The 9,185-nt window shown below is 39.7% G+C and overlaps 1 protein-coding gene across 1 annotated transcript in view; it reads left to right on the top strand.

Moving 5' to 3' along the window:
- Window positions 1-853: 853 nt before the first annotated feature.
- The window catches only part of ARID5B (AT rich interactive domain 5B (MRF1-like)), a gene marked incomplete at its 5' end in the record, with an annotated part of 26,874 nt that continues 18,542 nt past the window's right edge, over window positions 854-9,185 (top strand). Inside the window, 2 exons of the mRNA XM_009697934.1 lie at window positions 854-906; window positions 8,595-8,692. Of these exons, the coding sequence (XP_009696236.1) occupies window positions 854-906; window positions 8,595-8,692 (151 nt within the window). The remainder of the gene's footprint in view (window positions 907-8,594; window positions 8,693-9,185) is intronic.

Raw genomic sequence — 9,185 nt, 5'->3', positions numbered from 1 at the left:
ATAAAAATAAAAATTAAAATAAAATAAAGTAAAATAAATAAATAAAGTAAAATAAAATAAAGTCTAAATAAATAAATAAATAAATAGATAAATGAAATAAAAGTGAGATACCAGCAGCAAGCAGTGGCCCCATGGGACAGTGGGCCAGGATGAAAAGCACGTGAGAGGGGAGGAGTCCTGTAGCAAGTAACAAACATCTCCCAACACATCTTTTGAATTGAGTTGCCTCTGTTCCTCCAACCCCACAGCTGTGGGCAAAGCACAACCACCCATACGATAATTATTATGGTAATTCTCATTTGTACTCCCTCTGGGTTCATTCGTACGGGACCCGTTAGAAGGCAGCTTATTGTTTATTGATCGTGGAGACCATTATTTGAGCTGCAGTAAATATTGGATATTGTTGTTTAATCAATAGGCTTTGTGAGCCAGTGTGTGTCTCTTGCTTGCTTGCTAATGAAATCAGTATTAAACAAATAATTAAAAGCAACATTCTTCTCAATGAGTAATTTTTATTATCAAAGTTATGGAAACATGGTGCAGTTATTATACCACGCCTCTTATCAGCAAAGTCAAATGAGCCCATTACCTTTGTCTCAGTGTATTTTTCCAGTCCTGTTAAGGAATCTAAGTATGTTCTCTTATATGTAATTTAAAATATATATAGTATGGACTAATATTTACTCTTCAGATTATGTAAATACCTCTTTGGAACATGTTTCACAGGAGCTTTTTCAGGGGCTGTGAGCTTTTATTCTCTATTTTTCTTTTTTAAAAACTGTTTAATTTACATTTCTTTGAAATATGTTGGTTAATGCAATGCTTATCTAAATACTTATTGTCCCTCTAACAGTTAACCTTTGGACTATGTTTCAAGCTGCTCAAAAACTGGGAGGATATGAAACAGTAAGTGTTTAAGTAACTTAATGAAATAATTGTGCAATCTAACTTTTCCCTGTTAGAAAAAAAATTGTAAAAGCAAACAATCATTTGCTGCATTTTAGGCTAGCTGTACACATTGTGGGTTTATTGGACCATTTTTGGAAACGGTCCCAATTAGTTCCAGGTTTGGCAAAATTGTAAACTTGTCGTAAAAACTACAAGTGGAAAACATATGTAACTCTTCCCTGTCAAGGAAATTAGTTGGGTCTGTAATTTTTTCCCATGTTGAGAAAGAGCTATTATTGTACAACAAGCCAAGACTGCATAAAAGAAATTTCACTTGGCAACATCCCTGACATCTGTTCATGTCTAATATGGGAAATGTATTAAAGGCTTTCAAAAGTAATCAGCATTGTCCATTAAGAAATAGTATGCTGCAGTATCTTCTCTTATTCCAAGTGTAAAAGATCTTTATTAGACAAGGGTCAGTACCACATAAACAGGAAGTTATCAAAGTAATTCAGAAAAGTCTCTGACACTTTTTATCAGCTAACCATATCTGACAAGAGCAGTTTATTTTTAGCTCACGGGAAAATTTGATGACCATGGATTTTACAGCATGTATTTTGAACCAATAAAATATTAGAGCAACAAACTTAGATTAAAATCTTGAAATGAGAAGACAGACCTGCATTAATATGGCACATCGAGATGACATCTGTAATAAAAACCAATTGACATAGGAAGATGTCGTCATTGGAAATATTTTCTTTGCACACAATGATCAGATTAAGTTGTTCGGTTCCTGCCGCAGTTGGATGAAAGAAATTATTTTTGCTTTGTTTACGAAGTAATCTGGGACGTATCTGTGCCACAGAGAAATGACAAGAAGAAATGCACTATCAGGAAACTGAAAGTCGTTTGAACCAAAATACAAAACTCACTGTTTTCCTTCCATACAACAAAGCATATTGTTCTGTAAATCAGCAGCCCAGGTTGATTAGCATGGGTGTGGCTGGGATTTTGTGAAACATGAAATCTAACATTTTCAACAGAAATATATGCTTGGTTTAGCTTTTATTGTTCCTCTATCTTTCATTAATCAGCACATACCATGCTTATGTACAGGAGTGTGCGTAGGTGTGCTTATAGGTATATATGAATGAATAGCTACCATAGAGGGATTGTTACAGCAATTATGAGCCAACAGTAACTGCCGTGAGTTGTAAAGTGCGATGAAAATGAGGGCTAAAATCTTAAACTTGATCTAGAGCACAAGGGAAGGCCAGGAGGGAGGTTGAAAGGAGAGTGGCACGTTCAGAGCGCTCAGGGAGGCAGGCGATTTTCACAGCAACGTTTCAGATCTACTTCAAGGAACCGACTATAGAAGCAGGGATGCCAAAGTGGTGGCTTGCTGGAGAGAGCTGAATTTTAGTGCCAGAATGAGAGGAGGAGGGATGGATTTAGAGATGCTGGAGAAGGTGAACCTCTGTGCCTGGGGCAGAGCAAGAATAGGATGGTGAGTTTGTGAAGACAAGGCCAGAGAGCCAGGTCTACCAATGGTAGCAGAAACATGAGAGGATCAGAGGGGAAGGATCACATACGTGAGAATGTCATCCAGAGCAGCATCGGTCTACCCTTGTCTCAAAGCTCTTGTCCTTTTCTCAGTGACAGATGTTTTCTGTTGTTCAGGGGCATTTGTCACCTTTGATGAAAATGTACCGGTGGTGCTTATTCTTCGTAGAGAAGAAACTAAGCAATTGCTGGGTGGTCAGTAAATGGCAAGGCAAACATAGCTCACACCCTCTGACGTACCTGGGAGCCCAGCTTTGGTTTGAGAGTGACTGGCTGAAGTGATCCTGGTTTTATGATGTGAGTGGCGTCTGTGCTCTCTGCAAAAGAGTTGAAGTTGGGAGGACCCTTGTGAGGCAATTTAAGTTGTACATGGAGCATGAGGTTTCCTGACCTCATTCTCTTCTGTCAACAGTCTCATCCTCAATATGGATCTGCCTTGTTTTACATTCCCTGAATGTCAAACCAAGAGTTGTTGCAATGCTTTGACCTGCGCACACCCTGGGTTTTATTATTTTATGGCCAGTTGATATTCATTGAGTTTGCCAAGCTGCATTTGTTTGCATATATTTTATCATGACAAGCATTGCTGAGATGCTTTTGTGTTTGATTCGTGTTTCATTTTTCAGCAAGGCAGTGGATGACATGGAGCTCAGTTTCTGTTCCGGAATCTTAGGCAGGTCTCCTTAGATGTAGAAGTTTTGAGTGAGTGCTGTAATTCAATAACGACCAGAATCCACCACTCACACGCACAGTGCCAATTTCTATTGATGATGAGAATTCACATGCAGAGCAAAGACTTTCTCAAACCTACCCTGATTAATACACGTTTATCTGTATGAACCCTTCCATCTGACTTGAACGAGTCATTTGTCCCTTATAAGGCCTTCATCATCTTTCACTTCTTTTAAAATGTCGCAAGTTTCTGATTTGTGCATTGAGATAGAAATGAGTCTTTACTCTTGGAAGTATTGTAAAGAAAAGAATATTTTAAAGTATATATCCGGCTTCAGCATGCGATGGCCATTTTATGAACAGGAAAGAAATAGAAGATTGGTTAAAATCACATATGGGAACTTAGAGTGGTCAGATGACTAGTTTTTTACTAGTAAGTGTAGAAACCTTCCCAGTTAAATCAGTTGCAAACTTTACATCGTTGTGTTTGGCAGAACAATGATAGCCAGCCCATTTTCAATTTCATCCCCTGCCCTGTCCACCTTGTCCATGTATAGATACTGCAATAAGGCTTTAAAAACATCTTTGAGAAACAAGCAGAGATTATGTACGGTGTTTTCCAGCTTCTGCCCAGGTTCATGGAGCAGTCCAAGACCTCCAAGTCCAGTCCTGTCAGTTAAGAATCTAAAAGTGAATTAAAATAGCCAGGGATTGGATTTGAGATGCAGAGAACAACTTTCTTAGCCATCTGTCTGCTCTTCTTTCTTGTCATGTATCAGGGGCTGGAATGGATCCAGTGAGGCTTGACAGAGAGTAGTACCTGCACATACGGGATATACATACAGGGTATCTAGTAGTGTCAAGTCTTGATTGTGAGTCATATGTCATATTTAAGGGCTCTCCAGTTAGAGTACTTGTGAGGGTCATTTCTCATCTGTCCATTATCTGTTTGATTACTAATTCTTAGTTAGTTGTCGTCTATATCTGTGTAATACCATACTCCCATGTACTTCCTGTTGGACATAATGCAGGCTTAATAAAAATAGCAACCTGTACAAATTGGTTTAAGTCCTTAACAGATGAAGCTATCTCTTTGGAAGTGGTGGGATCATGTTTCTCTCAAAGAAAGATGCATGCAATGAGCATCTTTGTTGCTAATAATAGGAGAGTGCATTGGAAAGCACTCTCTACGGTAGACCTTAACAGTATGAATGATTTAAAATGTTCCCAAGTCCCTGGATGAAATACAAAATAATGACACATTCTAGGGGGCTCAGCTGCAGTGGCATTTAACAGCCACTGCCTGGAATCTTCTCAGTCACCCTAAGTCAAGTGAGTAAAAGGTGCAGATGTTCATAGATGGGAAACTTCCAGGACTTACCTAAAGAGTTGTCCTTGGCATGTCGTGAAGTGGCATTTTTCCTTTTGAGCCAACACAGGAGTGCCTTGGCATGTTTGCAGAAGACTGTGGTGCTGAATGAACTCTACCTGGAGATGTCTTAGAAAGATAAAGGGTAAAAAGAAAACTAGGTGGAGCTTAACCTTCAGTTTGTAGCAGCTTAAATTTTACTGAAGCTCAGTGGGATCCCATTTAACTGCTGCCTCCTGGAAGCAACAATAAAGTGCTTTAGTTTTTGAAAACTAATGATTGACATGTACAGCAGTCCTGCGTCTGGGCAGGCCCGAAGAAACTGATATATCAGTGGAATGCAAAGCTACCTGGGTTTGTTTCATACAAAGCTAATACCCAGAGCTCTGTTTTGAAGAGCATTGTGAACATCACATACCATGACCAGAAAATCCCCCATTGGATTCACAGCAGGAAATAAGCAAGAAGCCTTTTCATGACGAAAGGAACTGGGAGCTGGGGTTGCAGTGCAGAAGACCTTAAGATTTCTCAAAGCAGAAGACACCATTAAAAGCATGTGTATAAACAGTCCTCTACTTAGTAGATAAGATCATTGCTTTTATTTGGTTGTTCTTGAGTACCACTCACTGCCTAATACTGTGCTTATAGGAACCAAATCAGATCTGCTCTCAGGTCACTGGGCAGACCAGTCTCTTGCATAACTCCAAATTCTGGGAAAGATGTCATGAAGGTTTTCAAAGCTCCTGGTTTCCAATGGGCCCAGCTCTAGGATTGTGAAGCTGTGGGTTGGAGCACATTGTGGGAGGGGTCTGCAAACCAGAAGACTGCTTCAAAGCTAAAGCCAGCGTTGGAATGGGAAGCTGTCAGAGAAGAGACTAGCCTGGGCAATTGCTTTGATGAATGGGTGAGCCTGGAGCATCCTGGACTTTAGAAATGTGGCAGGCACTGTGAGGGATGTATGTACTGGTAGGAGTAGGGAAAACAAATTGGAGAACTAGAGCAGCAAAGGCTCTTTGTCTTCTGTGTGTTTTCTACTGGAGCGGGTCAACTTACGTCAGGAAACTGAAGCTGAATTAGTAGAGGTGTGAAATATAAGTGCTCAGGACATTTGGTAAAGCATTTGCAGAGTCTTAGTTGTCTTACGCCACTATAGTTCCATGCTCTTAAAAAAACCCAACACTTTACTCCTGAATGTTTATGGGAAATTCCCTGCCCAGGCAGCTAAAATATTTTACCATTTTCATACCTTTTGTTGTCTGCCTTTCTGTTCCTCATGTGCCTCGGTCATGAACATGTTACTAACCAGGAGCACATATGAGCCCTTTCAGGGTTAAAACTGCTGTGTAAAATCAGCCAAGGCAGGCATTTTTGGTAGGAGCAGCAACCATAAGCAAAGCATTGCGAAGCACTGCCCTTTCCTGGCTCCCTAGGAAGTTCCTAGTCACTGAGGTGACTGGGAGGGACTTGTATGAGAGAAGAAAGCAGCCCTTGATTTGGATGTGGCCAGCATGAGCGTGCAGCTTGAGCAGTGCTGCCCTGCATGATGACTGGGAAGTTTCCACAGTGCAGCATTTTGTTCAGATTGTTTAAGGATGCAATTTATCAGTTACTTTAGTCCTTTGAAGTTTATTAAGCATAAAACCTAAACTTTCCAGAGCAGGGGAAAACTCAACCCCAGGCTTTGTTAGAACAACAATCGTTTCAGGGAATGTCAAGTTTAAACTTAGCTCTGTATGTGGGAGGGCACAGCTCTGCTAATTGCCAAGGGGTTCTGGTCCGTTGCAGAGGCAGAATTGGTTAAAGCTGGGCAAATGTTTGTGAAAATACTACTATTCTAAGCAGCATAGAGAAAAGAGACGCCAAAAACGATCCAGGGACTTGAAAGGGATTCCCTTTTCCCCTTAGAGTTGTTTGTGTTTACTGATGTTCCAGCTTGAGTATCCATTCTTGACTCAGCTCATAGTTAATCATACTTGAGCTCTAAGGTTAACATGTTCCTTTTGAAAATGGAGACCGTGCTGCTTAGTCACATTGGGATGTTTAAAAAGGGGACTTGCAGTAGTCCTCTTGCTGACTAATTCTTTACTTTCATTTATAGCTTCTGCACAGCATCACTGTGCTTAGCCAAAGCATCAGGTCCTGGCCCACAGCCTTGCAAGCCAGTCAGGCTGTGCTTGCCAGAGGGCCAGACCACAGCCCCCAGGTCAGCTTTGTGCATCTTTTCTCCCCTAGTCTGTGAGGCTGCCAGAGACCTGATTTAATGTAAAGCCACTTGCAGCTGTCCCCAGGGGATCTGTGATTCTTGGGAGCTACCAGAAGGCAAGGGCTGTCCAGCCGTGCCTCTGTCCTTTGCCTCTCCTGAGGACTGGTGGGATGGGTGTGGTACGCAGGACCAGAGGTAGCTTCCCATCCAGGCATTCCTCCACAGCAGGGTACTTGGTCCAACTCTTTTTTGACCTTTCAGATTGCAAAAGGAGCATCTGTTCATATTCTCAGGAGGTGGTGTTCTTTATGGCTCATTAGGACTCCAGTTCTTCAAGCCCTTTAGTAGTAATAATATGTAGAAGTGTGGGTAACTGGGGGAAGAGACAGCATAAGAGCTTAAACAAAATAGACTTAGAATGAACCTTATCCTCAGATGACTGTTTGATTTGTATTTAAATAATTTGTTTGTGCAGAATTTATCCTTGAATTGCTATATCTCTCTTGTGCTTGTAGTCTTTGGGTTGGTAACAGAAGACAGAAAATAAAATTAGTGAAGTCAGTCCATTTTGCTGTAAATAAGGTTTAAGATAAAATACTCTCTTGTTTTTTTTTTCCCAAGTGTCTGTAAGTGCAAACTATGTGCAGGTGCTAATAGTTAGTTGGAGATGCTGATGTTTTCTAAGGAGAACTGTATGAAAAATAAACTTGAAGAAATTGTAGCATTATCAAATGATAAGTCTCCAGCCATGCTTTTGGCTTTGGAGAATAATTTCTGCAAAGGAAGGATTTTCCTTTTACATTGGGCAGAAAAAGAAACACCTCTTACCCTGTCATATTTAATGACAATAGCTATCTTCTCTTGTTTAGATTAAAATTACAGGCCTCAGATTGCAAGTTGTAATATTTGTTTTCTTCTGATTGCTGCCTTTAGCTCCTCAGTAAACGCCATTGACTGCTCTGTGGGTAACTCTGAAGAAGCCTCCGGGGCTGAATATATTAAAATCCACAGCATTCCACAGAAAATGACAAAATTCTCCCCAAATTGCCCCCACAATTTTCCACTGGCCTTCTTTATGAGCTGCAGGCAAAAGAGGGTGATCTGTTGTGCTTGTCCTATTCCTGTTTTTCTTCCTGTTTTAAATATAGCGGAATATATAAAATAATGAAGTGGTATTCAGAAACAATTCTTGCCAGGTCTTCCATCTGTTATTCTGTATAATCCTAATTTCTGTACAAAAAACCAGAACCATGGTATGTAACTCAATATGTTACAAGATGTTTATTTTCATCAGTGTGGTCCAATAAAGTACATAGCTCAAATATTAACATTGGAGTATGTTAAGATTTCATTACTATTTGATCTATATATTTTACTGACATAAATGGATAAAAATAAACAGCTTGTAACGTATAGAGTTACGGACTATGCTTTTGTGGATTTACAGAATTCTGTGGTGGATTTGGGTTTTGCAGCAGATTTATTTTCTCTAATTCAGTTAAAATAACTATGTAATCATTATTTGTGCTGAGTATGGTTTGAGCTTCATTTTCATAATTCACCGTGGGATTTGTCTGCATAACTTCTGATGGTTAATGACCCTGTATTGATTGCGATTCTCTTTTGTGAGACCGTATTGCTTGTGCCTTGATAATGAATCAGTCAGATCACTCCATTTTAGAGAGAAAGAAAATAGACATAGTGTTAACTTACCTAAAAAAAAAAAAAAAGACACGCAAAGCTCTGTGCTCTCTATATATTCTGTAGGGGCTTTTATAGTGCTTGTAGTACATGCTGTTCTGAAAGTGTCACACATGCATTTGTTGTTGTGAACTCAAACGCTGTAGAATCTGTAAAGATGCAAGATTAAATTTTCCATTGCCATTTTTACAGATAACAGCCCGTCGACAATGGAAACATATTTATGATGAATTAGGTGGTAACCCTGGAAGCACAAGTGCTGCTACATGTACTCGCAGACATTATGAAAGGTAAGATAACAAATCTGAAATGCTTGTTTAATAATGAAAAAATTAATTTGGAGAGTCTTCAAAGCGTTTTATAAAGAATTAGAGAAAGAGAGAGAGAGAGAGGCTTCTTAAAGATACAGTAAATATTCCCCCAACAGTTTAGTCAGATAATCCATTGTAATTTAAACCAGAGTGTTTGTCTCCAGTGACTAAATAAATAAAACAAGGATCTGATTTTTCTTTGGTACATATCTTAGTTTTTACAACAGCTTTCCGGTTAAAGAAGCTGAAAAATTGAGCAAAACATACTCAAGGAAAAATAAGAAACGACAGCTAATTGATGCAAACACTTGTCTTCTGTCATTTTTTAGGAATACCAATTAAGCAAATTGCGGTTGTGATCAAAATAATGGGGTGGGCCACAATGCAGGGTGCTGTTAATGTTGTAGGTCATGCAGAGCATTGCATTCCTCTTCTTCATTGCATTCCTTCCCTCCTCCCTGCCTGCGAGCTG

The sequence above is a fragment of the Cariama cristata genome, unplaced genomic scaffold (genome assembly GCF_000690535.1).
Source record: "Cariama cristata isolate BGI_N322 unplaced genomic scaffold, ASM69053v1 scaffold25083, whole genome shotgun sequence".
NCBI classification, from domain to species: Eukaryota; Metazoa; Chordata; class Aves; order Cariamiformes; family Cariamidae; genus Cariama; species Cariama cristata.
Note: the sequence above shows the minus strand (reverse complement) of the source record. Positions and strands in the feature narration are given on the sequence as shown.